At 38.2% G+C, this 27,186-nt stretch overlaps 1 protein-coding gene across 7 annotated transcripts in view; it reads right to left on the bottom strand.

Moving 5' to 3' along the window:
• Nucleotides 1–27,186, bottom strand: part of Myo9a (myosin IXA) — a 207,138-nt gene that overhangs the window by 14,775 nt on the left and 165,177 nt on the right. For 6 of the 7 annotated variants that reach the window (XM_013518986.1, XM_013518987.1, XM_013518990.1 and 3 more), the window contains 7 exons: nt 22,954–23,065; nt 15,342–15,403; nt 13,602–13,794; nt 11,304–11,432; nt 10,465–10,570; nt 9,522–9,653; nt 8,867–8,990 (listed from right to left, as the gene is read on the bottom strand). In XM_013518986.1, coding sequence (XP_013374440.1) covers nt 8,867–8,990; nt 9,522–9,653; nt 10,465–10,570; nt 11,304–11,432; nt 13,602–13,794; nt 15,342–15,403; nt 22,954–23,065 — 858 coding nt within the window. Of the gene's footprint in view, nt 1–7,518; nt 7,573–8,866; nt 8,991–9,521; nt 9,654–10,464; nt 10,571–11,303; nt 11,433–13,601; nt 13,795–15,341; nt 15,404–22,953; nt 23,066–27,186 lie in introns of all 7 variants that reach the window. The other variant, XM_013518991.1, reaches the window with a different exon arrangement.

Below are 27,186 nucleotides of genomic sequence, written 5' to 3'. Positions count from 1 at the left end.
GCCTGCCTGGCAAGCGCAAGGTCGTGAGTTCGGTTCCCGGTACCGGAGAAAAACCAAAAAAAAAATAAAATAAAATAAAATAAAATAAAACATTGCTTAGAAAGGTCTGCTCATCTTGCAGAATGCTCACAGACTGAGTTACTTGCAATCCAAGGTTTGACTGTTTTAAGAAAAACACTCAACACAAAAGATCATTCCGCAATCTTAAAAAAGGATGACACATAGGCCAATAATAGCAGGAAGTTCGCATCTACACAGTGTGTGCTAAGAACAATATAAATTCCAGGACATCATGACTATTTATACTAGGCAGAATCAATGAATAAAACTATATATAAAAGCATCACCCAACTTGAAAAATCTGAGTTTAAGTATGGACTTCCCAGTGTTCCCTAAAAGACGTGCCTTTGTTCAAGGTCCACACCTTCACATGGCCACCTGAGAACATCACAGGTCCACACCTTCTCATGACCACCACAGAGAACACTTTGAGAAGTAGTTTATGGTATCCTTGGCTCATTTTTCATTGGCTAGCTGATTTTTTCTATTATTTACTTAGAGGCTTCTGATTTACCCAGGAAAATCGGACTACAGAATGTGACTCCAAGTAGTTTCTTACATGTGTCATCTCCTTTCTCCTGTGCTTAAAGTCATTTTGGGCAGGAAGCAATACTTAACTTTTATGTTGAGCCTCTCAGCCTTTAATAGTTTTATGTACAGTGATATCTCAGTACACAAATATAATTCTTTCCACAATTCTGGCCGTAAACTAAATCAGATGAGAACCAAATCAAATTTTCCCATAAGGTCAGTGTTGAACCTAACCACTGAATTTAACTCAGTTCTCATCCAATTCAGTTTGTGACCAGAATCATGGAAAGAATTAAGTTCATGAACTGAGGTACCACTGTAATAGAAAAACTTACTCTTCTTTACGATTGGTGTGTATCTTTTGTTGTAACAGGGACTGCATTGGTTGTGATTGATTACAGCCCAAGTTAGTCTTGAGTCTGAAATTTTGAGTCTTAAAAAACCTGCCCCCTTGATGAGATTCAAATGATACATTGAGACTAGTTTAGGAAGGACACCCCTATAAAGTTTAGTCTTTCAAATGTATTTGTTCAAGTCTTCTTTTGTGTGTGTGTGTATATATATGTATGGGTATATATATATATATATATTTTTTTTTTTTTTGCGGCAGGGTCTTACTATACAGCCCAGGCTGGCCTCAAACTCGCAGTGATCTTCCTGCTTCAGCCTCCTGAGTGATGGAATTACAAGTGTGCACCACCAAGGCTGGCTGCTGTATTTGGGGTTTTATAGCCTTCTTTGTACAAATCCTCTACATCTCTTAGTTAGTACATTCTTCAGTATTTTACATACAAAACGACATTTTTCTCCCATGATATCATACAACTAGTTGTTTAGAAAGATGTTGCGTTAATCATTAATGGTACCCAGATATCCCAGATACCCTAACAAATTTTCTTAGTCTTTAATAGTTTTTCAGTTGATTTGTTTGAATTCTTCGCATATACAAGCATAATGAAAACAGTGATAATTTTAAGTTTTGTATCTTTGCTTTGTTATTTAACTTCATTAGGAATATCTCAAGACCAATATCAAGTACTTAACAGTTGAGATAATGAATATTTTACCTTTTTCTGATTTTAATCGGAATATTTTCAGTGTTCTCCCTATAAATAAGACAGTGGCTTTTGGACTGTGATGTATTTTTCTTATGCTAAGGAATTATTAAAATATCTCTTTTTTATACGAATGTTTTCTCAAACAATACTTAAAAAGGGAAAGAGTAAGTGAAACAAGAATGTTCATATAATTGTATCAAATGCCATTAAATATCTATGACAGTAACATGGTAAGAGTTGTCTCCACAGATGAACTAAAATGATGAATTGTGTTAAAACAGATTTCCTAATATGGAATAATCCTCACATTAAATTCCATGTCGAATTTTATGTTTATTGGCTACCTAGTTGTTTGCTTGTATTTCCATTTAGGATTTATGGATTAATATTTACAGATGAGAGAGTTCTGCATTTATATATCATGTGCTGTTCTTACGCCTTTACAAATATATTCAGCTCTCCATAGTGGTTGGTTTTGCATCTGTGGACTAGACCAACCATGGGAAGAAAGTATTCAAAAAGACAAAATAAAAAACCTGTATCTGTACTGAACACACAAATTTTTCCCTCATCATTATTCCCTGAACAGTATAGATTATACAGCATAGGCTGGGACTGTAGCTTAGGAGCAGACCATTTGCCTAGCACAAGTGAGGCACTGGGTTCTATGCCCAGCACTGAGATATATAGCACATACACTGTGTTAGGTACAGTATTATAAAGTATGCAATATGGAGACTACATGCCAGTACTACGCCATTTTATGTAAGGGACTGGAGCAGCTACAGGTTTTGGTGTCCTAGGGAGGGACAGAAAGAGGAGTTCTGTAACCAATGCCCCATGAATTAAAAAAAAAGTAAAAAAAAAAACCCCTATATTAAATAATTTCATCTTTTGAGTTTGGTACTACTAACCAATTTATAGATGAGAAAACTGGGGCCTGGGAGATTAAATGACTTGTTCATGTTTTAACAGCTAGTAAACTAGAGCTAAGTAAACTACTGCTAGTGCAGAGTCCATGTGCTCTGCTACCTTTAATAGTTTTGCATGCAATTTTTATTAGATTTTCTTTTGGGGGGGTGTACGTATGAGTTTAATGTTATACTCTTTTCATAAAAAGTATCTTTTATCTCTGTGGTCTGGAACAGCTAAACCGGTAATTACGTCTTCAAAAAACTGGGTAATATTCCTCTATGAAACTGTTTATGTCTGTGGTTTACATGAGAGGAATCTCTCAGATGACTTTCCTATCTCTTCTTTGGTAATCAGTTTCCATTCCATAAAATTTTACATTTTCAGAGACAAACTAAACTGCAGTAGCCATTCTCCAAGACAGTACCTGATCATCCTCACCTCTTGGAATTTATGTCCTTGTGTAGTCAATATGGCAAGGCCCCAAGATGCCCCACAACAGCAAGCATGAACAAAACAACACAAAAAAGCCATGCTGAAAGGACTCCTCTAGCACCATTACATTTTGACATAATTTGTTATACAACAATAGATAACAATAATATAACAATCTTTTATATGTTTTTACTGTTACTGATAATAATTTATTTATCTGTGAATTTGTACTTGCCCCATTTTTTCTGAGCCAATGATTTTTCAAAGAACAAATTTTTATTTATTAGTTTCACTGTTTTTGTTGTATTCTAATTTATGCCTTCCTTTTACTTCACTATTTCTGACTGATCTCCTTAAATTTATTTTGTTAATATCCTGATTTAATGTTTATTTTCCTTTGTCTTATTTATAAGTTTATAGACAATAAAAATTTCTCTGACTACCAAGACTGGTATTTGTAGTGTTTTTATTGTAATGTTTTCGGTTACTCAATTTTGGTTTAGATTTTCTTTGTCCTTGAAAATTTTTACTTTTCTTGTGGCCTGATTCTCCAACGTCTTATTTTAATTTTTGTTAGAAATATTCTATAGATAATATAAAACTTATAAATGCAGTTAAGATAATAATGCAGTTAAGATAAATGCAGTCAAAATAATAAAACTCCAGTTAAGAGGGCAAGGCATCACTAATATTAGAGTGTGGTGGCCTACTGAGAATATGCCACATGCAGTCTTAAAGTGCACAATTCTCTCTGTGGCTACAGAAGTGCAGGTATCTGGATATCAGCCTAAGCATTAACCATTCACTGCAGACTCATCTTGAACAATCTTTTTCTGGTATTTCCTTACAAATGAATTCTCTGGATGAAAATCCAAGTCCCACCTCACCCCAACAGTTCACCCTGCACCTTATTAAGAACCTTGAAGGAGACCCAGAAGGAAATTTTTATTTTGTAGTTGAATTTATTTATTTATAGTCACAGTTTATTTTATAGTAACATAAGCTCCCATTCCTTATCATAAATACAAAAATAAGATATAAAGCATTAAAGTTTAAATTAAGTGCTAACTGATCTACAGAAAGAGACTTTGTGAGGCCTGGCTTACCCATCAGGACCACAAAAGGTGCTAAGGTCTCAGTGTGCTCTAGAACAGATCCTATTTTGGTTTTACTTTAACGTCTCCCTTCTGTACAATTACCTATCAAAGTTGTTAGCAGTTATGGGCTACAGGTTTTTTCTACAATTAGGCCTTTTATACTATATAATAGGACTGTCTCCATCTGATTAGTTCAAACTCATCCCCTTTACAGCCTTTCCAGCATTTCTATGCAGGATGAAGTACTCCCTTCTCAGTATTCTCAGCATACTCAGTACACAGAACAGTCATCCATTTCTCCTTCCCTCTTTGGTACATGTTTTCTTATACCCATGAAGTCAGTCACCTAATCATCCACACTGGCAATCCCTTATCTAAAGAAGCCCATGTATAATTTTATTGCCCACTCTTTTGTAGGAATGATCTTCTGAAACAGAGCTTTAACTGTTAGATTTGGGTGAGAATTTTGTGAGGTCTGTGCACAGACTGTAACAAAAAGACAAGGGGTCAAACATTTTAATGTGGGGGATCTCAGCTGGAGCTACTGTTTTCATTTTCTCCTAAGGCTTGAGTGGAAGATACACTATAGTGTTAAAAGGGCTAAGGCCCATGGAGAGTTCTGATTGTTTCTAAATATGCTCTAAACATCTTAATGCAAAGAGGATGTAGGGAGGAAAAGCAGGACATGATTGGGGCAAAAAGAAGTTTTATATTCTGTGAATCAAAGTAAGCCTAAATATGAGGACTAATGAAATTAGACACATGACAGTGATGAAGTGGACTGTTTCACTGTAACACATTTGATGACTATGCAGGAAAAGGCAGCTTATTACTCCCAAGAGGAGTCAGGTGGATACTTTATGAAGATCCAAAGAAAGCACATGTAACTGGGGTTTGTGCATGGGTTGGATGTACTAGTATAAGGAGGAGGAACTATGCCATACAGATAGAACTGTATATAAGTAGTTCAAGAACAAATCTCAGAATCCTAAAAACAAATTTTAGCCAAAGGCTGGGTGTGATGTTGCCTGCCTGTAATCCCAGCACTTCGGAGACTGAAGCAGGAGAATCTCCATCAGTTCAAAGCTAGCTTGGGCTACGTAGTGAGTTCAAGGCCAGCATGGACTTCACAATGAGGATTGGTCTCAAAAAATCAAAAGAAGTTTAGCCAAAACAGTCAAGATAGAGAACCCATCGAGTACTTTTTGTTAAATCACAAGAACAAAGTAAGAACCTGAATTATCAGACTACTTCCTGAAAAGTCTGCTTTCCTAGTAAGGAAAGGTTCTTTTCTTTTCTTTTTTAGGAAGGGTTCTTATCCAAGGTTTCTGAAGAAGACTGGTTGTTTTGTATGTATTATATAATTAGGCATTCAAGCTCGCTCAAGGAAAATATTCCAGTGCTTGTGGTTATGGCTGACTAGACAGTGAATTAGTAAAGCACTTTAAAGGTAGCTGGTATGTGTTGGAGTGTATCCTCACTAAACGTTTCTGTGTAGTGCAGTGATCCAGTAGTATTGGATGTACTGTGGTGTTCTGGTTCCATGAATTGCTGATGGGATGTGAGACAGTAGTGGTGTCCCAAAGCCTATTTCAGAGGATCTAAAAGTGCCAAGTATTTTCATGATAATAAGGTACTATTTACCTTACCATTTATTGACATCTTCACTAATTAGGTACAGGTACTTGTGGATTTTTTAAAAAAACCTGCTGACAACTGTAGAAGAATCAAGGCAATAGTGTCGAACTGTTTTAGTAGTTACCATATTCTTTACTACAAATGCATTCACAATTTATAACAAGGTCAGTTTCATGGTGTGTTGCCAGTCAAGCAGTAAAATCCAAGTCTATTAACTGCTGAGTTCACTATTTTTTATTTTTCATATGACAAAACAGGAAGTATGCACAAAGCACCTCTACTGTAACTGTTACTTAAGAAAGAATATTTGTGAAAATGCCTGACTTGCCAGCTGAATTAGCTGCCTTGTACCTGAAATCTTACTTTGAATAATGACAAGGTATTATTATTCAGACTTGGGCATGTGGCACACATTTTCTTAGACAAGGGAGAAAGGGAACCTGTTATTTCAAATGAAATAAATTACTGCTGTCAGTGATGAAATTTCAAGCTTTCAAATAAATAACAGTGTTTTGAAAAATCTAACTTCTCTGAGAGTCTGAAAGCTTCCCAAAAGGTGCCAATACCATCAGCCAGGGTTCTGACCAGAAGATGCAAGCAAGTCTTAAAGGGGACTAGTAATCTCTACAGAAATGAGGCAAGATTGCTCACTCTCAGTGGGGAGAACAGGAGCCACTAGTTATTTTCACTTAGCCTACTAACAATGGTCCAGAACAGTAGTGATGAACCACCAAGGAGGAGGACTACCATCACGAACTGGAGGCTAGAAGAAATCAAGGAAGAGGAAGGGCAAAGTATGAGTCAACCCAAAACCAACTCTTGACCCTAAAGTTTTTAGCCCCACATTGGGGTCTACTCTGTCTGCAAGGAAGCTAGACAAGCACTGGATCAAGCCTGTGATGGAGTTTTATTATCAAGAGAATTGAGTCTTAAAGACTGAAATGAGAATGAAGCGTTTATGAATTACCAAACAGTGACAAGATACTGTTGAGATGAGTCAGTCGGAAAAGGAGGTATGACACAGTAGAGAAGTAGTAAAGTAAAACTAATGTGTACTGCTATCCCAACATGGCTTCTCGATGAAACGGTACACTTAGGTGAATAGTCTCTGAAATTAGTTTGCCCAAAGGTTGGTGTTATTAACTTATCATCTCTCTGTTACTCTTTCTTATAACCAGTAAAACTGAAGAGGGGCACCAGCAATGAAATCCTGTTATGAGTGCTATTACATTACAATACTTAAGTCTACAAGCAATCTTGTCAATTTGTTTATTCCTATTTGCTGTTTTGTTTGATAAATGTTAAGTAGATAGATTATACTTCTGCCTCTGGGAAGATACCACAGAGTCACAGATATGAATGGGCAAATAAGCACTGTCAATGATGGGAGATGCTAAAGAAATATTTCAAACAGTAAAGTAGAAGAGACTGCTAGGAGCATAGCAGATAGAGTGGCAATTAATTTGACACCTCAATGTTTTCTTCTTTCATTTTTTAATGACAACCAGTGAAGAAACTCAAAAGGAGATTTATCTAACAAAGAGGAAAAATGCTTTATTTCAAATGAACATTGTTCAACTGCACAACACAGAGAAAAGAAAATAAAGATCTAAAGGAAGAGATTAAGAGATGAAGAACAAGTGAAAGCTGGTCAAAACGTGGGGCCTGAACTGGGGTTGAACATGGAGGGTGGACAAGCATGAATGGTAGACAGAGCAGACCAATTCCTGGATGAATGAGAGACAATTATGAAAAGTGGCTTGACACATTGCAATATTAATACATACCGAGACCGAATTGCGGGTTATGCTCATAAATCTAACTGCAATTAGTACAGGTTTCTGGATTAGGAAGGACATGAAAAGGAAAGCAGAAGGTTAGAATGTACATATTATTGCCCAATTAAAAGAGGTTTAATCTTTCAGTGGACTGAATACATCCCTCTCTGCAGCACTGGCAAAAAGCACCGCTTGTCTATCTGCTTTGAAAAGTCGCTTTATGGTAAAAGGCTCTTCCCTTCCTTCCTAGATGGGCTGCACTAAATTGGGCCTGTAAGCACTGAGCTTCTGAAAACTCATACTACAGAAAGTTTCACTTCTAAACAGGGTTTGTGTTTTCATTTTCAGGGGAAGAGTCTTAGATCATATCCTATGATGAAGTTTACTCCCTTTCCTCCTGAAAAAAGGTTATGCTTACATTTGTTTTCAGAGAAGACTTTCCACTAAGTTAACCAACAGACCTTTGTGGAGTGCTTGTTCTGTGCCATGCAGTTTAAATTGTAAAGGAAGAAACAGGATTATTACAGTGCCATTGTAAGTGCAAACTACGAAGGTGTCAAGGAAGTACTGCTGGACGCCTGAAAAGTATGGGGGAAGCTGATGGGGGAAGCTGCTTGTGGTTAAAAGATTTACTGGGAATCTCAAGCAGGAGCTCATCACTACAATTTTATTTTACAATTCAGAGAAAGGGTAATAAATGGGCAACAGCTAAACTTTAATGTAGTCACTGTTTTCCAGTTACTCAGATACTGATTATTAATGATAACTGGAACTACTTATATATAGGTCGCAGAACACAATGCAAAGTAATAAAAATAAAAGGGGTAAATGAATTATTTATGAAGCTCATCTAAAAAAACATAAATCTTGGAAGAAATCCTTATAATAGTAAACTCATATATGGAATTCCATTTCCTTATGAATCAAATGTTTTATTCATTTGATAAAATGATCAAATTCAGTTGTAAAACTATTCCTATGAGTCTTGGCAAAACCACCAAAATGCCACAGTTGAAAATTGCAACGTATGGTAGAAAAAGTAGAGAAAAAAGTTAGGATAGGGTTAAGTTTTAATAAAAATGACAGGAAAAGTAAATAGGCTAATTATTAAGCCACTAACATTATCCAAATATATGATTTATAAAATTCTGTACATTTAACCACCAATATTGTGTACACATAACTAAAAAGAGCTAGCAGATCACACATCAGGTATCCACATCATCCTGATATTTGCTGATTCTTTTTCCCTTCTGAAGGTAACCCTGAAGTTAACCCCTATGTGTATTTCAAACACACATTTTAAGTCTCAGTAACGATCCCATTTTTACCCTGTGGTTCCATGTTGGCGTCTTACCATTGATCTACGAATCAGCGACAGCCTGGTCTTTGCCTTATTCTCAGCAAATTCCAGGCTACTGATGTCTTTGAGACGAGCCTTGTATTTATTCATTTGCTCCACAACAATCAGCTCCACACAGCTGAAATAGAAGGGAAAAAAACTTTTAAGAGCAGAAGAGTAACAGGCACAGATTGTTTTTCAGTTAAGTGTGGTAGAAAAAGGATGAAGAAAAAAAATCAATATCCCTTATTTTATGATCTCTGAGACAAGGCTTAGAACAGTGGTTCACAGCTTTGGCTGCACTTTAGAAACTATATGAGGAACAGTCACACATCCCAAAGGCCAGGCTACATACTAGACCAATTAAATCAAATTCTAGGGATGAAATTGAAGTATTAGTATTTTAAAAATTTCCTTTTGCAGTCAAGATTTGGAAGAAAAGTATGAAAAAGGCCAAGAGGAAATATAGGAATACTGAAGTATTACGACCAAAGGGATTCAGAGCTGTGAGCCCATAGTTAGCCTAGATTACGAGAAAACACAAAGCTTTTATAATTTGATGCAAGAGAATTAGAAAATTTACTTCAAACTGAGCTGTCCTAAAGAAAAGACACTTGAACCCGTGACTACACCAACTCAGAAGGTCCTGCAGAGGCAAGAGTAGCCTTACGTGGTGGTCTTACTGATGTCCTGAACACTTTGTAGTGGGTCGGTTGTGTCAGGGCAGCGGAGAATGCATGGTGCAAACACAATGGCCAAAGCATTAGCAGACATTCGATTAGTGTCTTCCTGTAGAGCAATCCTAAGAAATAAAACAAAACAAAAATGAGTGAAAAGGGGATAAAAAGGGAAAATAGCAGAGAGAAAAGGTGAGAGAAGATGGTATGATGCTAACTGCACATTACTAGGAAGATATCCAGAGGAGCTGAAAGGAGACACTGCAGACTTTTCCCAGAGATAATGTTCTGCCTCTGGAAAGTGTATGTTCACTCTGTCCCTTGAAACAGTCTAGGCCAGCAGAGGGCTCGCCAAGGGAACTCTGTGAACACCTCTGTGAAGCACCTCAAGGCCACTGTCACTCAATGAACATATTTGAAAGATGTGGGGTTAGAAACTTTAAGGCATTTTCAGTCATATGAAACATTCAACGAGAAAGATGGTTTTCTTGCCAAATGCTGCGATATTTATATACAGGGTAAGACAGACTACTCCTAAAGCTTCCAGTGAGTCAATTTCTAAGCACAATCTGAACCCACTCGTCTCAAATAAGGTTACATCAACAGATATGTATCCTTTCTAGTCAGGAAGTTAGAAAGGCTAAGCTACACAGTGCCACCATGAGAGTGGGGCCACTACATGGCTCACATGAGGGCAAAGAAGCAGGGCCATACAGTCTAGCTCCAGCAAATCCTAAGTACTTGTTCAAGGTACTGACTTGTAGAAGGCAAGGAGGATGATGATGAGGAAGATGACAGGAGGGGGAGGAGGGAGAGAAAAAACAAATATATGCCAGCTTTCCAACTGATGAAATTCTTCCAAATGAAGAAGCACTTCATCTACTTAAAAATAATCCAAGAGAAGTCACTGAACATTCCTGTCCTTCCTGAAGTTACCTGACAAGGTGAAAGATGAGGCGTTCAAGTGTATTGAGGTGAGTTCGGGAGAGCTGGTCGATCACAGAGTACACCCCACGGATCGTCTCCTTCTTCTCCTGAAGGCCTAGAAATAGGAAAAGCAGCAAATCAGACTAAAAAACCCTCCTGTATGTTACTTCCTCCTCCTGAACACATTCGGAAGCAGCTCTTAGCTTTTGGAAGTGGTATCTGTGCCTGAACAGCAGAGGGGGAGTGACTCAACTCACAGTTACACCTTGACACCCTCACTGGAAGCAGAAAGAGTCCTGAGTTTCGGTCTACCTTTCAGCAATCCTCAATTACAACAAAGTGAGATGCTCTAGTGCTCTAGTGTTTCAACCATTTTTGCAGCAGACTTGATTTCTCACTAAAATTAACCATCATACAGTTTATATACCCTTGGGGCCTAATTATCTTTATGTAGACCATCATCAAGATCCTACACACCCACGACACTGAGAAGCCACACTCCAAACCTGATGGGCCTGGCATAAAATAGTCAGCTTTATTGCTCACTTTCAGAATTTAATGTTAGACTACTCTTAAATCTTATGTAATCTTCCAGTGTTTTATAGTCATAGTTTTTCAATCTCTTTGTGAGAAGCAACCCAGTGGCTCACTCAAACTTTTAGAACAAGACATTTTAAGTGTCTAAAAAGTCAATATTTGAATATGTAACAGTACTGCCAGTTTTGTACTGACTATCACAAGCTAACATTTGGATGTCGAAGGGCTAAACCACTAGACAAAGGCTTCACAATCAATACTGAACCCACGGCCTTCCTTTCTCAAATACAAGTAAGGCAGCCTGTGCTTACCCATAGCTCGAAGAAATTCCTCATACAGTTCAAAGGTCATGAGTGGATTGGGCAAATCTCGAAGCCATTGTTTGAATACACTTGCAATGACGTGAATGTTGTAGTCATCTAGGTTTACACTCTCAGCATCTATTTGGAGCCAGAAGGTAAATAACATGGCCAAAATATGCAAATAGATTGAAATAACTGATTTTAGAAACTCTTATCACTAAAAGAAGTTTCATGTTTCTTAATCAAACTGACAAACTTGTATTATTTTTCTAAATTTTTGTACTGTCTAGTTGACTGACAGCAGGAAAAAGGCAAGCCCTTTGGTAAAAGCAAGGCTGATTTTAAGTCATGGTCAGAGATGACAAGGCAGTGAGTGATAAGTGGGCTTAGACACTGTGCACCAAACATCTTCACCTTGTTCCATTTATAAACATCCTAAGACTGCATAAATTAGGTGACTGGATGAATGGATAGATATCCTGAGACTATATAGATTAGATGACTTAGGTGAATCCATATGATGAATGATTTTCATTTGTGCTGCTCCAAGGTACAAAATACAAAGCGACAGTTTCCTGCAAACTGGAATAGACCAAGTCTCTGGTAGGCACAATATCCTGCTTGAGTTTTACCAGGGATTTTCTGTTGCTCTCATACCAATTAATTTCTCATTGATTTGTTTCTAAGAAACAGTACTTTGGGTAGGTAGGTTCTTAGCCACCAAAGACAAGCTTTGTACCCAAGTTTGGTTCAAAAAGAACTATTCTTATCAAGAAATCAAATAACAAATGCTGGTGAGACTACAGAGGAAAAAGGAACCCTTCTACATCATTGGTGAGAATGTTAACTAATGCAACACTATGGAGATCAGCGTAGAGATTCCTGAAAAAACTAAACCTAGAAGTTCCATTTGACCCAGCTATCCCTCTTCTGGGGGTCGTCGCTAAAGAGTTAAAAGTCATCATACTACAGGGATACATGCATACCTATGTTTATAGCAGCACAACGCATAAAAGCTAAATCTTGGAAAAAGCCTAGGTACTACATTTACAAACAATGGAGTGATACTGTATTTACACACAATGGAGTACTATCCTGCCATAAAGAAAGATAAACCTGAGGCATTAGTAAATGAATGCACCCACCTCAAGACCTTAAGTGAAATAAGTCAGACACATAATTTTAAATATCATATGGTCTCTCTTATACAAAAAATTCAAAAATATATATACATAAAGAGCAAAATAGAAATGGATAAAGAGGAAGTAGGGAGCTTTTTCAATTGTAAAACCAAGAGACAGGAACAAGATGAGAACAAGGAAAGAACAAGAGACAGGAAAGGGGAAGGAAAGAGTGGGAAAGGCGATGGGAAAAAAAGATAATTGAGGAAAAAATGAAAATAAAACTTTTACAAATGGGCAAGGGACCAAGAGTTACAAGGAGCACACAGGAAAGGGAGGGAGAGGAGATGAAAACCAAAAAGAATTAAGATGTATTATGTACATGTAGCAACTCCCCAAAGTAAATATAATCATTACATACTACAAACATATACTAATAAAAATTTTTTTAGAAGAACTGTTCTTTTCTAACTGCAACAGACTTGAGTAGAAGTTGAGAATGAAACCAGAGTCAACCCCTTGCATACATTCCAGGATGGGGTAGCGCTCTACAGAGGCAAATGCTGAACTTACTACTGGTTTAAAACTGTGTAATGCAGGAAAGCAGGAAGAGGCACTGAAAAGAGCAACATCTGAAGTCAGAAAAATACAGACTACCACGCAATAAGGTTAGCTATGGATTCAGCAGATATTAAATTCCAACATGGAGACACTGGTGACTGATCTTTAGACAAGAGCCTCTCTAAGTGTTCTCTTGATTGGTACATGGGGTGAATAATATGCTTAATTCACTGAATTGTTTGCAGATTATTAAAAAAAAATCATTTAGCACTGCCTTGTGTCATCAACAACTTGCTATTTAATATTCCTGGTCCCAAACTTTTCTTCTTCATAAATTAGAGGTATCAGGCTCTTAGTGGAATGTTGGGAAGATTAAATGAGATGTTTATCAAGTACCTATCAATGCCTTGTGTTAATGACATACTTGATACACGTGTACTGAATTAATCAGCATAAAACCAAAGATTCTTTAGAAAGACGCAAAATGAGAGGACTACAGAAAACACTATCCATTCTTCTGGTTTTAAGTAAAGGATCCATAAATATATAATGACAAAATTGAAGAGCCTGAAATTACTTATGTAAATAAAAGTATCTGGTGTAGATTTGGAGGGTACTGTCTTACCTGTATCTAGACCTTGTCGAAGCTCCTTGATTTTATTAGTTGAGCCAGACTTCCGGTAAATACCTTCAGTATAAAGTCCATGCATTTCAATGTAGTTTATGAGCTTTTCCACTACTAAAGGAACAGTTCGGTCCTCGCTGGTCAAACGGGAGAGCTCAACCCCAAATTGTCGAGGTGACAGCTCTGGATCATACTAAATGGAAGATAATTTTTCTTTTCAAATGCATTAAACACCTTTACACAGGTTTCACCAATTCTTTAAGGAAAACTACTTTTGATTTCCCTGAAGTTTTTTGAAGATAGTATCAGGGGAACGGGAATTACAGTTAAATAGGTTATAACGCTAGTTTTAATCCTTTCCTACTAGGAACTCCCCAAAGAAAACAAATTGAAGCCGGGTGTGGTGGTGTATGCCTGTAATCCCAGCACTGAGGCAGGGGCACCACTGTAAGTTTGAGGACAGCCTTGGCTACACAGTGAGTGCAGGGCCAGCCTGAACTACAGAGCAAGACCATCTCAAAACACTAAAAAGGGGCTGGGGATATGGCTCAGTGGCATAAGCGCCTGCCTGGCAAGCACAAGGTCCTGAGTTCAATTCCCAGTACCAAAAAAAAAAAAAAGAGAGAGAAAGAAAAGAAAACAAGTAGTGAAGAGAGGCAGTGGTAATGGGATGCTACTTTCTTCCTGTCAAAAATCCCTCTATACAAAGGCGAGTCTGGGGTTTGAGAGAAGGAGGTTGGGTTTCATATGCAAACAGCTTAACACTTAGCAGGTACCATTAGAAAATCTACTGATTTTATATGAATCAGAATTGTCAGTAATTCCTGAAGCATAAGAATGCTTTGATGTTTCAAAGACAAACTTTACTGAAAATCCATTTCATAACCAAAGGCAAAAAAAGGCTAATACAGACTGGGTCATAATTAGTGTTAAAACTCCCTTATCTACTCTAGTAGTATTAATACCATTAGGCCTTATTAACTGTAGCTCATACGACTACAACAGAACTGCTTATCCTCAGAGTGATTTGAAGTAACTCACAGAAAAGAAAAAAGGCCAGGTATTATCTCTGAGCTAAAACCTTCTGTGTAAGTCTTTCCATTACTCTAATCCAATACAGCAGCCCATCTGCTGCAACACTCAACTCTGTACACTGTATGCAACAAGCACACACATTTATGTAACAGTTCAGATTTGCATATTATTATAACAATTAGTGTGTAATTAATAAAAAGTTGTATGTTTATAAATCAATAAAGTCCTGGACTTTTTTTAAAAAAGGTTGTCTCCTTGAAGCATAAGGTACAGTATGTTTTAGATCTCTGTGTAATCAAGTAGATACAAGTAAAACCACAAATTAGGTTGGTGCACTATGCTATTTATGTTTAAATTTATTCATCGTTTATTGTAGCCTACTACCTTAAGAAGGACAATTCCTAGGAAGACTTAGGAATGTTTAAAAAAAAGTGTTTTTCAAATTGTGGCTTGTAAAATCAATCCATTAGCTTACCTACAGTAAAGGTAAAATAGTTTTGGGAAAATCAATGCAGTTATATATATACACACACACCTGTACATACGTGAGCTGGACCGTGACATAAAATATATTTTTTACTGTGATTTCTGGCCCAAAAGTTTGAAAATCTTTATTCTATAAATCAGCAAAGAGGCTGTGATTTCTTTCTATGGGTGAAAAAGACCTACAGACATGTTTGTTATGGACAGATGATAACTTCTTACCTTTTTAGAGCACTTAGCTGTGGTTTTCAGACAGCACTTCTTATGGCAAGCATACTTACATACTGAAAAATAGATTAGGAATATAGCATTTTTAGACCTCTGCAACTCAATGACAAGAATTTATCATATTTGTATCTTTTCAAACTTTTTTTCTTTAGATGTGAGACTAGCCTCTCTCACTCACACACACACACACACACACACACACACACACACACACCACTTTGCACTGTGTTAACAACAATGAGGGATTTATAACCCACTTTACTGGGTAAAATGAAGTTGGAAAAACACACCTACCATTTCCAGTCACTATTAAAAAAAAAGGCTTTGAAATTCTTTCAGGAATGCCAGTCCTGTTCCTGAAGTTAACTCCCAAGTTCCAAAAGGAAAACTGCCTATCTTTGTGCTTGGATTCACAAATTAGTATTAATCTTTTCCTGGGTGTATTACAACCTGCTAAAATGTCAGAAATGCCTTAATCTATTATCTCCAAAAGTCTAGAACAGAGCTCTGTAAGAACCAGAACATAAAAATAGAAGTTGTGATGGGGAAAATGAGACAAATAAAAACTTCAGAGCAAAAATACTTTCTTGGAGTGGTAGCTAACAGGGTGGGTAGAGAGCTAGTAAGCAGGGAGAGAGAGAGATACATGAGGAAGAGGATACAGTGAGCACAGCTGGCCTATGTCTTTCTCCTTCACCAGCTCTGGCTAATGCACACCAATACCTGGATATCAAAGCTAAGATCAAGTAGGGGTGATAGGGCAAGACAGAATCCATTTTCTTTTTATAACTCCATTTTAAAAGGTCACTTAAACTTTAGATGAACTCACTCCTCACCTCTCCCTTTTACCTAACCACAAAACCATAAGAGGAGGAACAAGTCTTTTCTCTAGAGGAACCAATAGATAAAACAAACTGTGAATAAGCTAAGATTAACTGCATCCTGTTTAATGAATACCTGGGAAGTATAAATCTTGTGACCTTTTGTCAGAAACCCTTGATATATGGTTACTATGGAAACCAAAATGTTATTTGAACTGGAAGCGAAGTCCAGATCTGAGAGCTGACATTTTGTATTCTGACTTTGTCAGGGTATCAGTCACCGGCTCCAATAAAGCTTTGTTTGTTCCTATATTTGGTGTCTCATAGGTGCTTGCTCACTGAATTTTGCCATAACAGGCAAGATAATGTCACTATATTGGTGCAGTCATCATGAAAATTACAAAAAAAATTTAATTCCATGAGAAATCAAAACAGCTTCACCCAAAGTCATAAAAGGTCAAATTCCTTAAATTTTCAGCATTGGGTCACAGAAGAAATGACTCTAAAACTTCAAAAACTAGACTAATAAATAGTAAAGTATATTTTAAACTACTTCATACATTCACTTTCTTTATAATTTTTTAGACTACTGATAATAAAATGAAAAGAAGTGCTTGGTTTGGTAGAACATACTAAAACTGGAATTACACAGAGATTTGTCCAAGGATGACATGCAAACTGATGAAGCAGTCTATTATTTTTAAAAAGAAACAAAAAAGGAGAAAACTGTTGTTAAACCACAAAACCAAGCAACAGACTCAAGAAACTGGTGATTTTGCTATAGTAAAATGACTTTTATTATTGCTGGGACACTGGTCCTATAACAGAAAATGCCCCCCTAGCTAATATACTTCAGCTTCTTAGTTGCCCAGGTAAGAGTTCCTGTTCCAGTTCCAATTGCTCATATTTCATAGAAACAGCTGGTCATTGTGATGCACATTATAAGAACCAATCCCTAGCTGACAAGCTATTCTGCCTCTGTACTTCCTGCTTGCTTATCTCATATAAGCTCTAGACCACCAGAGATCAGGGCCTAACATTCCAAGGAACAACTGATTCCTTGTCAGTGCCTGTCCGATGTAAAATAAGTCTGCCTTAAATCCCACGTGTTGTTTCCTGCGTGTTGTTTTGGTGTTTCTGTTTGCTGTAGCATCTGGGGCATTGGCCAGGAAGACCAACCATGCTGACCTCTTTGGGCCCTGGTTGCGGCCCTTGCAGATGGAGCAAAGACCTCTCTAGGTCCTGATGGAAAGGTGCACTCTCAAGATTTCTTAAGTCCCCTTGGAGGTCTGGAGGATTTCTGGCTCCCTGCTTGAGTGGCTCACATTGGACCCCAAAGGGAGGAGGACAAAAATCTGTCTGTCTGCCTGCCTGATTCCAGTAAGACCTCCAGGGGAACCCCAGTTAGTCTGTCAGTCCTGCTCAGCTTGAGCAAAAAGAGCAGATTAACTCTTGTTAGTTAAGGCCACCCTCAAGGGAAGAGGGGTTAGAATGTTTAACCTCTGTGTGCCTGCTGAATGTGTGAGTGAATGGAATGGACAGTGTAAACAACAGGCTGCTCCATCTGTGCACTAAGACAGAAGCACTGGTTGAGGTGGCTGATTGGGCCCTCACCTGTGGTTCTGTGGCAACTGACATATGGCATAAATGAGGCCTTGCACTCTCCTTAGCTAAACTGTGCCTAAGTCCCCATGAGGTGGGCATCTGTATGGTCTCTCTCTTAGGGGCACCCACTCTTGTTGCTCCATCATTCAAGGGTACAGAACACACACATAGGAAGTCAGAGATGGGAATTAATTAGTTAAAACTCACAGTCCCTGGCTGCAAGAAAAAGGGTTTTTATGGAGTTAAAAAGGAAACCACACTGCTCCCTGCATCTCAAAGAAAAAAGAAAAAGAAAAATGAGGCCCATTTTTTCCTGAGAATTCCACCTTGGTACCCTTGTTGGCCACCACAGTTCCTGCCAACACCTATAGCTTCGTTCCCTCCTCCTGACTCATCTACTTCCAGCCTGCTGAACTGGTTCCAGCTAGCCACTGCCTGTAATTGGGCACAGAGGCTCCCCCTCCAGAGCCTTCTGCTTACACACCTATCCCAGTCAGATGGCATCATCTAATGCCCACCCAAGATAGCTGTCAGCAATTCCTTTTGAGTCTAATCAACACAGAAATGTCCACATTTTGACTGAGGAAAACTTGGACTGTCAGCCCTGACAAATGAGTTGTGATGGCCTTTCCAAGGTCACCTTGCCTAGAAACAACCTAGTCAAGCACTTCTCAAAGACATCAAAGAGGAGGACAAAAAGCCCATCAACCACTGTTACCCAGATACCGGATAAAAAAGCATCGGATGTCCATAAGAAAATCCAGCCTGACAGACAACCATACCCTCTGGTTATGAGTTACACAAGCTATGGACACAAAGATAAATGCCCCCTCCATCTGCGAGATACAAAATACCTGACTATCCAGGCCCACCTCAACCTGAACCTCTCCTCAGCACACTGGGCCTGGATGGATAGGACAGACCAAGCTCTATCAAACTGAACCCAAGAGCCCGTGGTCATAGCAAAAGTCAGGGGGCAAACCTGTGACTTTCCTGGTAGACAATGAAACAGAACTCTGCGTTCAAAAGTTCCCTCTGTCAAAAAGCTACCATCACAGGCAACTGGGACTCTTGCTTCTCACTTCTTCTGCCGGGCACAAACTTGCAGCTTAGAAGGACATCTTATCAAACATAAATTCCTGTATAAGCCAGTCCCCATACTGCTTCTGAAAAAAAACTTTTTCCTCAAGTTAGAAGCAAGCATCTCCTTTGCACCAAGCCAGTCAACCTCCCTTTCATTTAACCCTGTACTTTCAACTTTGTTCCCTGAGAGGAAGATGATGCCTGCATCAGCCTGAGACAGATAACCACATTTCTGAAGTTCTGAAAACTCTATTCCCAGAGGTATAAACTAAAGACTCACCTCTGGGCCTGACCATCAACCATGCAGCCTCGCCATGACCCATGCTGCTGTCGGATGTCCTGAGAAACACAAACAGGCATCCAGCCACACATCAGCCTGACAGACTGTTAATTACCTTGCGTAAGATATCCATGCCATCAGCAACACAGCCATCACCTTGCATTCTGCAATTCCCAACCCATACACCCTTTTTGGACTGTTACTCCACTGCCACAAGGATTTGGGAATTCTCCCACTGTTTTCAAGGAGGCCCTAGCAACTTTTCCCTGAGATAACCTGTTTCTCTGTCCCTTATAGCTCCATCATGATCCACTGAGAAGGAAAAAAAAAATGAGGCTTCAAAACTGCAAAATAACTGCTAAAATACACTGCTCCTGCCTGTAAAACCAGTTCAAGATCTCCAAGCTGTCAATGCCACCGCAATTGCTCTCCATATATGCTGCCTCAGTCTTCTGCTACCCACAGTCTTCTGGACCTAAAGAATGCTTTCTTCTACCTTCAGCTGGCTCCTGTTAGCCAGCCCCTCTTCACAAAGACCTCAGCTCTGGACTCTAAGGTTAACTGACCAGGAGTCAACCTCCCAGAGGTTCAAAAATTTATTTACCCTCTTTGAGGAAGATCACTGTACTTCTAATGAATGACACCTGAGCTGCCTGCTGGAAAGGCACAAAATCTCTGCTACAATATCTGGCAGAAACTGGTTGCAAGAAAGAAACTCCACAAATTCCTTGGAGCTGCTGGCTTGTATAGAGTCTGGATCCTTGAATTTACAAAAACAATGATGCCTGTCAGCACCTGGGAGTGCCCAGCGGCCTACCTGTGCAAATACTTGCAACCAGTCACTAAACTCTCCCTACCCCCATGCTCTAACAGCCACTGTCCTTCTGGTCAAGAAAACTGACAAGCTCACCTTAGGCAGAGATTTAACTGTCCAGGTACCACATTGCTGTACTGGACCTACTGAAAAATAAACCCCATCAGATGCTAAGTACACCCTGTTTATGGATGGGAGCTCTGTTAGGAATAGAGTCTGACAGGCTAGATATGCTGTGGTCACCTTGGACAAAGCTATTTTGGCTAAAATTCTCCTGCTACTGCTTCCTGATGCTGTTTAGAAATCTGCAACCAATACAAAATAATTCAAATCAGAGGCTTAAGTTCCCTCCAAAGATCCCATTGACTGAAACATCAACCCCAGTGACCAGACTTGCCCCCACTGTATATTCTGCAAGCTCAAGCTGCAATGCTGGCACCTGTACCCCTGCAGCCAGCCCAGGCTTCAGCATCTGTGCCACTGGCCCTGGCCTCATACAGTATAGTGCAGAAATAGCTTATAACTAGCTCCACAAAAGTTTAGCTAAAAGGATCAGCTATACCTTTAGGCACTCCTGCACACACATATAACCCAGGCACATATTAACTACACCTACAAGTTTCAGAAATCCAGCCTTAGATCCACTGAAGAATTTACCTGGATCAGATAGCTCACTCTGAAGACACAATACACTCAAAGCCCTACTCTGGTCACTCTGGACTCTGACCAGTCCATGTGTAGTGGCTGATTAATTATGTCAACTTGAGAAGTTTAGAAGCATAACTAAACTTGGCTCAGCAATTGGCTCAGCAATTCTACACCCTAGGGTGTAGAGGAGCCACCGTAGGGTGGATCATCACCTAGGTAATATAAAAGGAAATGAAGAAGGACGGAGGTACTTCCATTCCTTTTGGAGGAGCTCCAGTCTTCACCTTCAGCTTGGACTTAGTCTCCTGGCTTCTAGTACACTCTTCGGCTTCCACCTTGGATCCTTCAGCCTTCCGTCACAGACTCATCAGCCTCCTGGTAAGGACTTGCAAGGAACTCTGCAGTGAACTCCAGACCCTGGACTGATTCCTTCTGTCTTCAGTGTGCAGACATCCTCTGCACACTTCCCCATACAACTCTCTGGCTGACCGTCGTAAGCCAATCTTGTAATTTCTACATCCTGTGTTATATCTGTTTCTCCAGTAAAACCCTGACTGATACACCATACACGGCTGAAACCTGAGGACATCATTCACAGGATTGCTCTATACCTATTCCCCTCGATTTTTGTGTCTTTTCAGGCTGCTTAACCCAACCCTTGCTTCCTCACCCCTTGCTAGCTGTGGTTTCTGCCTTAAACTCTATAGATGGTTGCCCCAAGAGAATAGAACAATCAAACACTTGACCAAGATTTGATGAGCATCCAAAGCATACTGGACACTCTCTGAGATCAGACTGATTCCCTTACTCCCTTGCCAGAATAATGTTACAGAACAGAATGGCCTAAATTATGTTTCTTCCTAAAAAGCAACTTGGGGGAAAACTCTGTAATAAGACAATCCTGGGGACCTTGGCTAGGTGCACTGACAACCCTAATGTTACTGCTTCTAGTTGGGTCTTGTCTCAAAAGAGTACATGTAATATGCCCAAGGAAGATTTGCAGGGAAACTAAACAAGGGGGAAAATGTAACAGAAAATCCTTCCCCCAAGCCAGTACTTCTGTTTCTTAGTTGCCCAGGTTCCTGTTCCAGTGCCAGTTGTTTCTGTTTCTTAGAAATGGCTGGTACCCATGATGCATACTGTAGGAAGCAATCCCCACTGACAAGCCATTCTGCCTCTGTACTTCCTGCTTGCTTATCTCATATAAGCCCTAGACCACCAAAGATCAGTGCCTGACATTTTGAGGAATAACTGCTTCCTACTCAGTGCCTGTACAACATAAAATAAATCTGCCTCCAAATCCTTTTTTTTTCCTTGTCTTTTTGAGACAGGGTCTTACTACGCAGTTCAGGCTGGCCATGAGCTCACTTTGTAGCCCAGGCTGTCCTTGAACTTGCAACAATCCCCTGCCTCAGTTTTCCAAGTGCTGGGATTACAAGTATGCGCCACCACACCCAGCTTGCCTCCAAATCCTGAGTCATTCTGTGTTTCTGTCATTCTGGTGTTTCTGTTTGCCTTGGAAGTCCCAGTCCTGCCTAATATTTCTTTCCTTCAATTCTGGCCTGCTAATAAAAGCAAAGCCTCACAGAATTACTAACTACTGATAGAATAAGAACAAATAATAAATGAGAGGAATGTGAGCTAAAGCCAGAGTAAAGGTGACCTATGAGAAATCTCTTCACACATTTTTAGGATTTACATATTCTGGTGAATGGACTACAGTTGAGAAAGTACCTTTTTGGCTATAATCTAAGAATCCATCCATCCATTCATCCAGCAGTACATCCATCCATCTACTCAACAAATATTATAATAACCCACTATATGCCAGAAATGTTCTATGCATGGGTAAAACTGAAGAGACAAGTAAGTTTCATAACCATATTAGGATAGACTGAATATCAAGAAAACAAATGAGCATTTAATATTATTTCGTACTAACATATTGCAGCTTAACCTAAGTAACACTTTAATGAAAGTAATAATAAGTGTTAAAAGGACTATCAAATCAGAGGAAGGGATTAGAGAATAGAGTTATGGTTTAGGTAGGAGAGTAAGCAAAGAGCTCTTTGACAGGGAGGTAACATGGGTGAAAACATGAATTTACTGAAAAAGAAATCATACTTAAATGTAGGGGAGAAACAGTTCAGATAGAGTGAGCTTTCAAGGACCAAGTAATACCAAATATCCTGTTTGAATACACAGAATGGGTAACACAGAATATAATACTAAGAGCAGGATTAAAAAAAAAAAAGAGTAGGTAGTATGATTTATTCTTTCATGTTAAAGAAAAACTCAAGGATATAGAGATGTTAGATAGTTAAAAAAAATTCCTCAAAGATTTCTCATACTTACATTTGCAAACTGAGGCTCGGTCCATTATCCATATCAGAGAAGAACAATATTCACAGTAAGTAGGGATGCTATATTGAGTGGCCTTAAAGACATGACCATTGTGTTCTTCCACCTGAGTGAAAAAAGTCAACTGTTTATTTTAAACCCAGTACACAAAATGCCTCCCTAACATGGTCAGCAATGGGAAATCCTCCAATCCCCTCCTAAATCTTCACTGGATACTTATTCCGGGGGAGAATTACAGTCTTCTGAGAAATAAAATATATGGGTCTTGTTTCCAAAAGCTAACAAGATTGATAAGTACGACCAATTTATACAAAAAACAAGGCAAGGCGGCCAACACAACTGCTATCTTATGTGACCGAGTCCGCATGCTCAATTCAAAGCAGCACTTCTCACACCTGTTTCCTTTTGTTTTTAGCCTCAGGAACCTCTCCCACTTTGAAAATTACTGATGACCTCAAATGATTTCTGTTGCCTGAGAACCCTAGTACACTAGAAATAAAGACTGAAGAAATGTGACAGCATTTCCCTTGAACTCACTGAAAATGAGTGAACGTTACAGCTTAGCGTAAGTAATGCTGCCATGAAAGACCATTATATCTTTAAAGCAAAGACATTAGACAAAAGGGGAGTACAGTTCTCCATTTTTGTAAACCTCTTGAATGTCTGTCTTACTGAAAGACACCTGGACTCTGCCCTACTTCTACCCTTCATCTACTGCAGCATGCAACTGAGTTTGAACAACATGAAGACAATCCCACTTCATAAAGATAGGAAACTGGAAAGTGGAGGAATACTTTGCTAGTCCTTTCAGACAATGATACTACTATGAAGACTTAACAAATGATTAATTACAATGTGAATATAAGGAAGAAGGAAGGGAGAGGAGAGCAAGGGGATGAAAAAGAGAATTTAAGAGGCATTATATACATGTACCAATTCCTCATGATGAATGTAACCATTATGTACTGCAAACATGGAATAATAAAAAATTTAAAAAAAATACGACTTCAAAAGCCATTCCAGTCTAATAAAAAGACGGAAAAGACCCAAATCAATGCAACAAGAAATGAAAAAGTTAAAATCACAATGGATACTGCCTAAAATCAACAACTACTTCACAAGTCTATATGCCAATAAAACTGGAAACTACAGAAGAAATGGACAGATTCCTACATACATACAAATTACCAAAACGGAACCAAGGAGATTTTAAAACATTGACTAATCCAATAAAAAGCAATGAAATAAAAAAACCTACTCAGTAAGATGAGCTAGGTCTGAATGGATCACTAATGAAATGTATAAAAACTTCAATGAAGATCCAACCCCAATACATCTTGAAAGGGAAGGAGTCGCCTAATGTCCTTCCTAGAAGCTACTATTACCCTGATTCCAAAACCACACATGGATCCAATCAAAAAGGAGACGTATAAACCAATCTCTTAATGAACATACATGCAAAGTCCTCAACAAGATACTGCAAACAGAATGTAACAAATCATCAAAAAGATCATACATCATGGCCAACTAGGGTTCATGCCAAGGATGCAAGGATGGCTTAACATATGTAAATCAAGAAAAGTAATACAGTATAGAAATAGAAACAAGAACCAAAATCATATGATCATCTCAAAATATGCAGAAAAAACTTGTGGCAAAATCCAAAATCCTTCTACTATTAAAAAAACCATTGAAAACACAGGTATTAGAAGGAACTTATCTCTATCTGATAAAAGCCTCTTATCACAAACCTACTGCCAACATCATATTAAATGGGGAAAACCTGAAAGCTTTTCCTCTACAATCAGGAACAAGATGAGGAAGTCCATCATCACCACTCATGTTCAACATAGTACCTGAAACATTAGCAACAGCAATTAGGTAAGAAAAAGAAATAAAAGGCATATGTATAGGAAAGGAAGAAGTCAAATTTTCATTTTTTGCTGGTAAGACAATCCTCTACACAGAAGATCCACAAAAACCCCACCAAAAGACTCTCAGAATAACCAAATTCAGTAATGTAGTAGGATACAAAATGAACACACAAAAATCAATAGTGTTGCTGTACACTGATAATGAAACCACTGAGAAAAAAATTAGGAAAACAAATACCATTCATCATAGCATTAAGAAAAATCATCTTAGGTATTACCCTAACTAAGGAAGTGAAAGATCTCTACAATAAAAACTCTGAAAAAGGAATTGAAGAAGACACCAGAAAAATTAAAAGACATTCCCTGTTTCTGGATATATATTCCGTTTCTGGAACATTTATAGCCAAAACGGATATACTTCCAAAATTCATACACAGATTTAACCCAATCCTAATCAAAATAATAGCCGCATTCCTTATAGAACTAGAGAAAATAATCCTAAAATTCATATGGAACCAGAAGAGACTCGAAATAGCAAAAGCCATTCTGGTTAAAAAGAGCAAAGCAGGAGGCATTACAATCCTGGGGTTGAAGTTATATTACAAACATATAGTGATAAAAACTGCATGGTATTAGTACAAAAACAGACAGGAGGGTCAACGGAACATAACAGAGGATGCCGAAACAACCACAAACACATTCAGTTATGTGATCTTTCACAAAGGGGCAAGAACATACACTAGAGAAAAAATAGTCTCTTTAATAAATAGTGTTCAAAAAATTGGCTATCCACTGCAGACGACTGAATCTAGACCCATATCTCTTACCATGTGCCAAACCAAAATCAAAAAGGATCAAAGAACTAAATGTTAAAACAGAAATAACCTGCTGGAAGATAAAATAGGTAAAACTCTTGAGGACATAAGGCACAAACAAGAACTTTCTCAACAGACCCTGTAACGCAGGAAATAGTACCAAGAATCAACAAATAGGAACATACCAAATTTAAAAGCTTCTGCACACCAAAAGAAACAATCAACAGAATGAAAAAACAATCTACAGAACAAGGAAAAATTTTTGCTAGTCATTCCTCAGACAGGACTAATACCTAGAATACATAAACAATTTTTAAAAATTAGCCCCCGCAGTAAAAACAAAAAACAAAACAAAACAATAAACAGTGGGCAACTCTTCACACAAAAAGTACAAATGGCCAACAAATACATGAAGAAATGTTCAACATCACTGGCCATTAGAGAAATGCAAAATAAAGCAACACTGAAATTCTACCTTACCCCAGAAAGAATGGTCATCACCAAGAAATCAAATAATAACAAACGCTAGTGAGCCTTAAGGGGAAAAAAGAATCCTTGTACACTATTAGCAGAGATGTAAACTAGTACAATCACCATGGAAATCGGTATGGAGATTTCTCACAAAACTAAATCTAGAGATTCCATTTGACCCAGGTGTTCCCCTTCTAGGTATGATCCACAAAAAAGTTGGAGACATCATGGTACAGCGATACATGCATACCACGTTTGCAGCAGCACAATTCGTAACAGCTAAATTTTGAAGCAGCCTACATCTCCATTAACAGATGAATGGACAAAGAAAATGTTTTTATACACAATGGAGTACTATTCTGCTATAAAGAAACATCAACTTGAGTCATTTATAGGAAGATGAATGTACCTTTAGACCATAATGTTAAGTAAAATAAATCAGACACACAGATCAAATACTGCATGGTTTCTTTTATATGGGCAACCCAAATTATAAATAAAGAGCAAAATAAAAGATTATAGGAAGTACAGAGATCTTTCTCAAATGGAAAGAGAATCAAGAGGTGGAAGGTAGTGGGAGGGAGAGTAGGAAAAGGAGATGAGAAAAGGGATTAAGATGTGTTGTACACATGTACCATCTCCACAGGAGGAATGTAAGCATTATGTATTATACATAGGTAGTAATATAGAAAAACCATATCAATGAATTTATGTTGTGTAACATTATCTACTGTTTTAGCCTTCATTAAAATTTAAAACTTTAACCTTCAAACACACTATTAAGAAAAAAAGGCACAGATGAACAGAAAATATTTACAAATCATATACTGTACATGATAAAATACTTCCTCAATATATAATGAAATATTATAACACAATGTCAACCCAATTAAAAATGGTTAAAATACTGAATAGAAATTTCAGTAAAGGGAAGTACAAAAGGCGAATAGACACTGAGAAGATCTATTGATAGTTATTACCATTAATTATGTGCAAAAGGCAAATTGAAACTACAGTAGGATACTAAATCATACCCACCAGAATGGCTATAAAAAAACAATAACAAG

This window comes from Chinchilla lanigera, unplaced genomic scaffold (assembly GCF_000276665.1).
Source record: "Chinchilla lanigera isolate Chin_1 unplaced genomic scaffold, ChiLan1.0 scaffold00049, whole genome shotgun sequence".
Lineage (NCBI taxonomy): Eukaryota > Metazoa > Chordata > Mammalia > Rodentia > Chinchillidae > Chinchilla > Chinchilla lanigera.
This window is presented reverse-complemented; position numbering and strand designations above follow the sequence as displayed.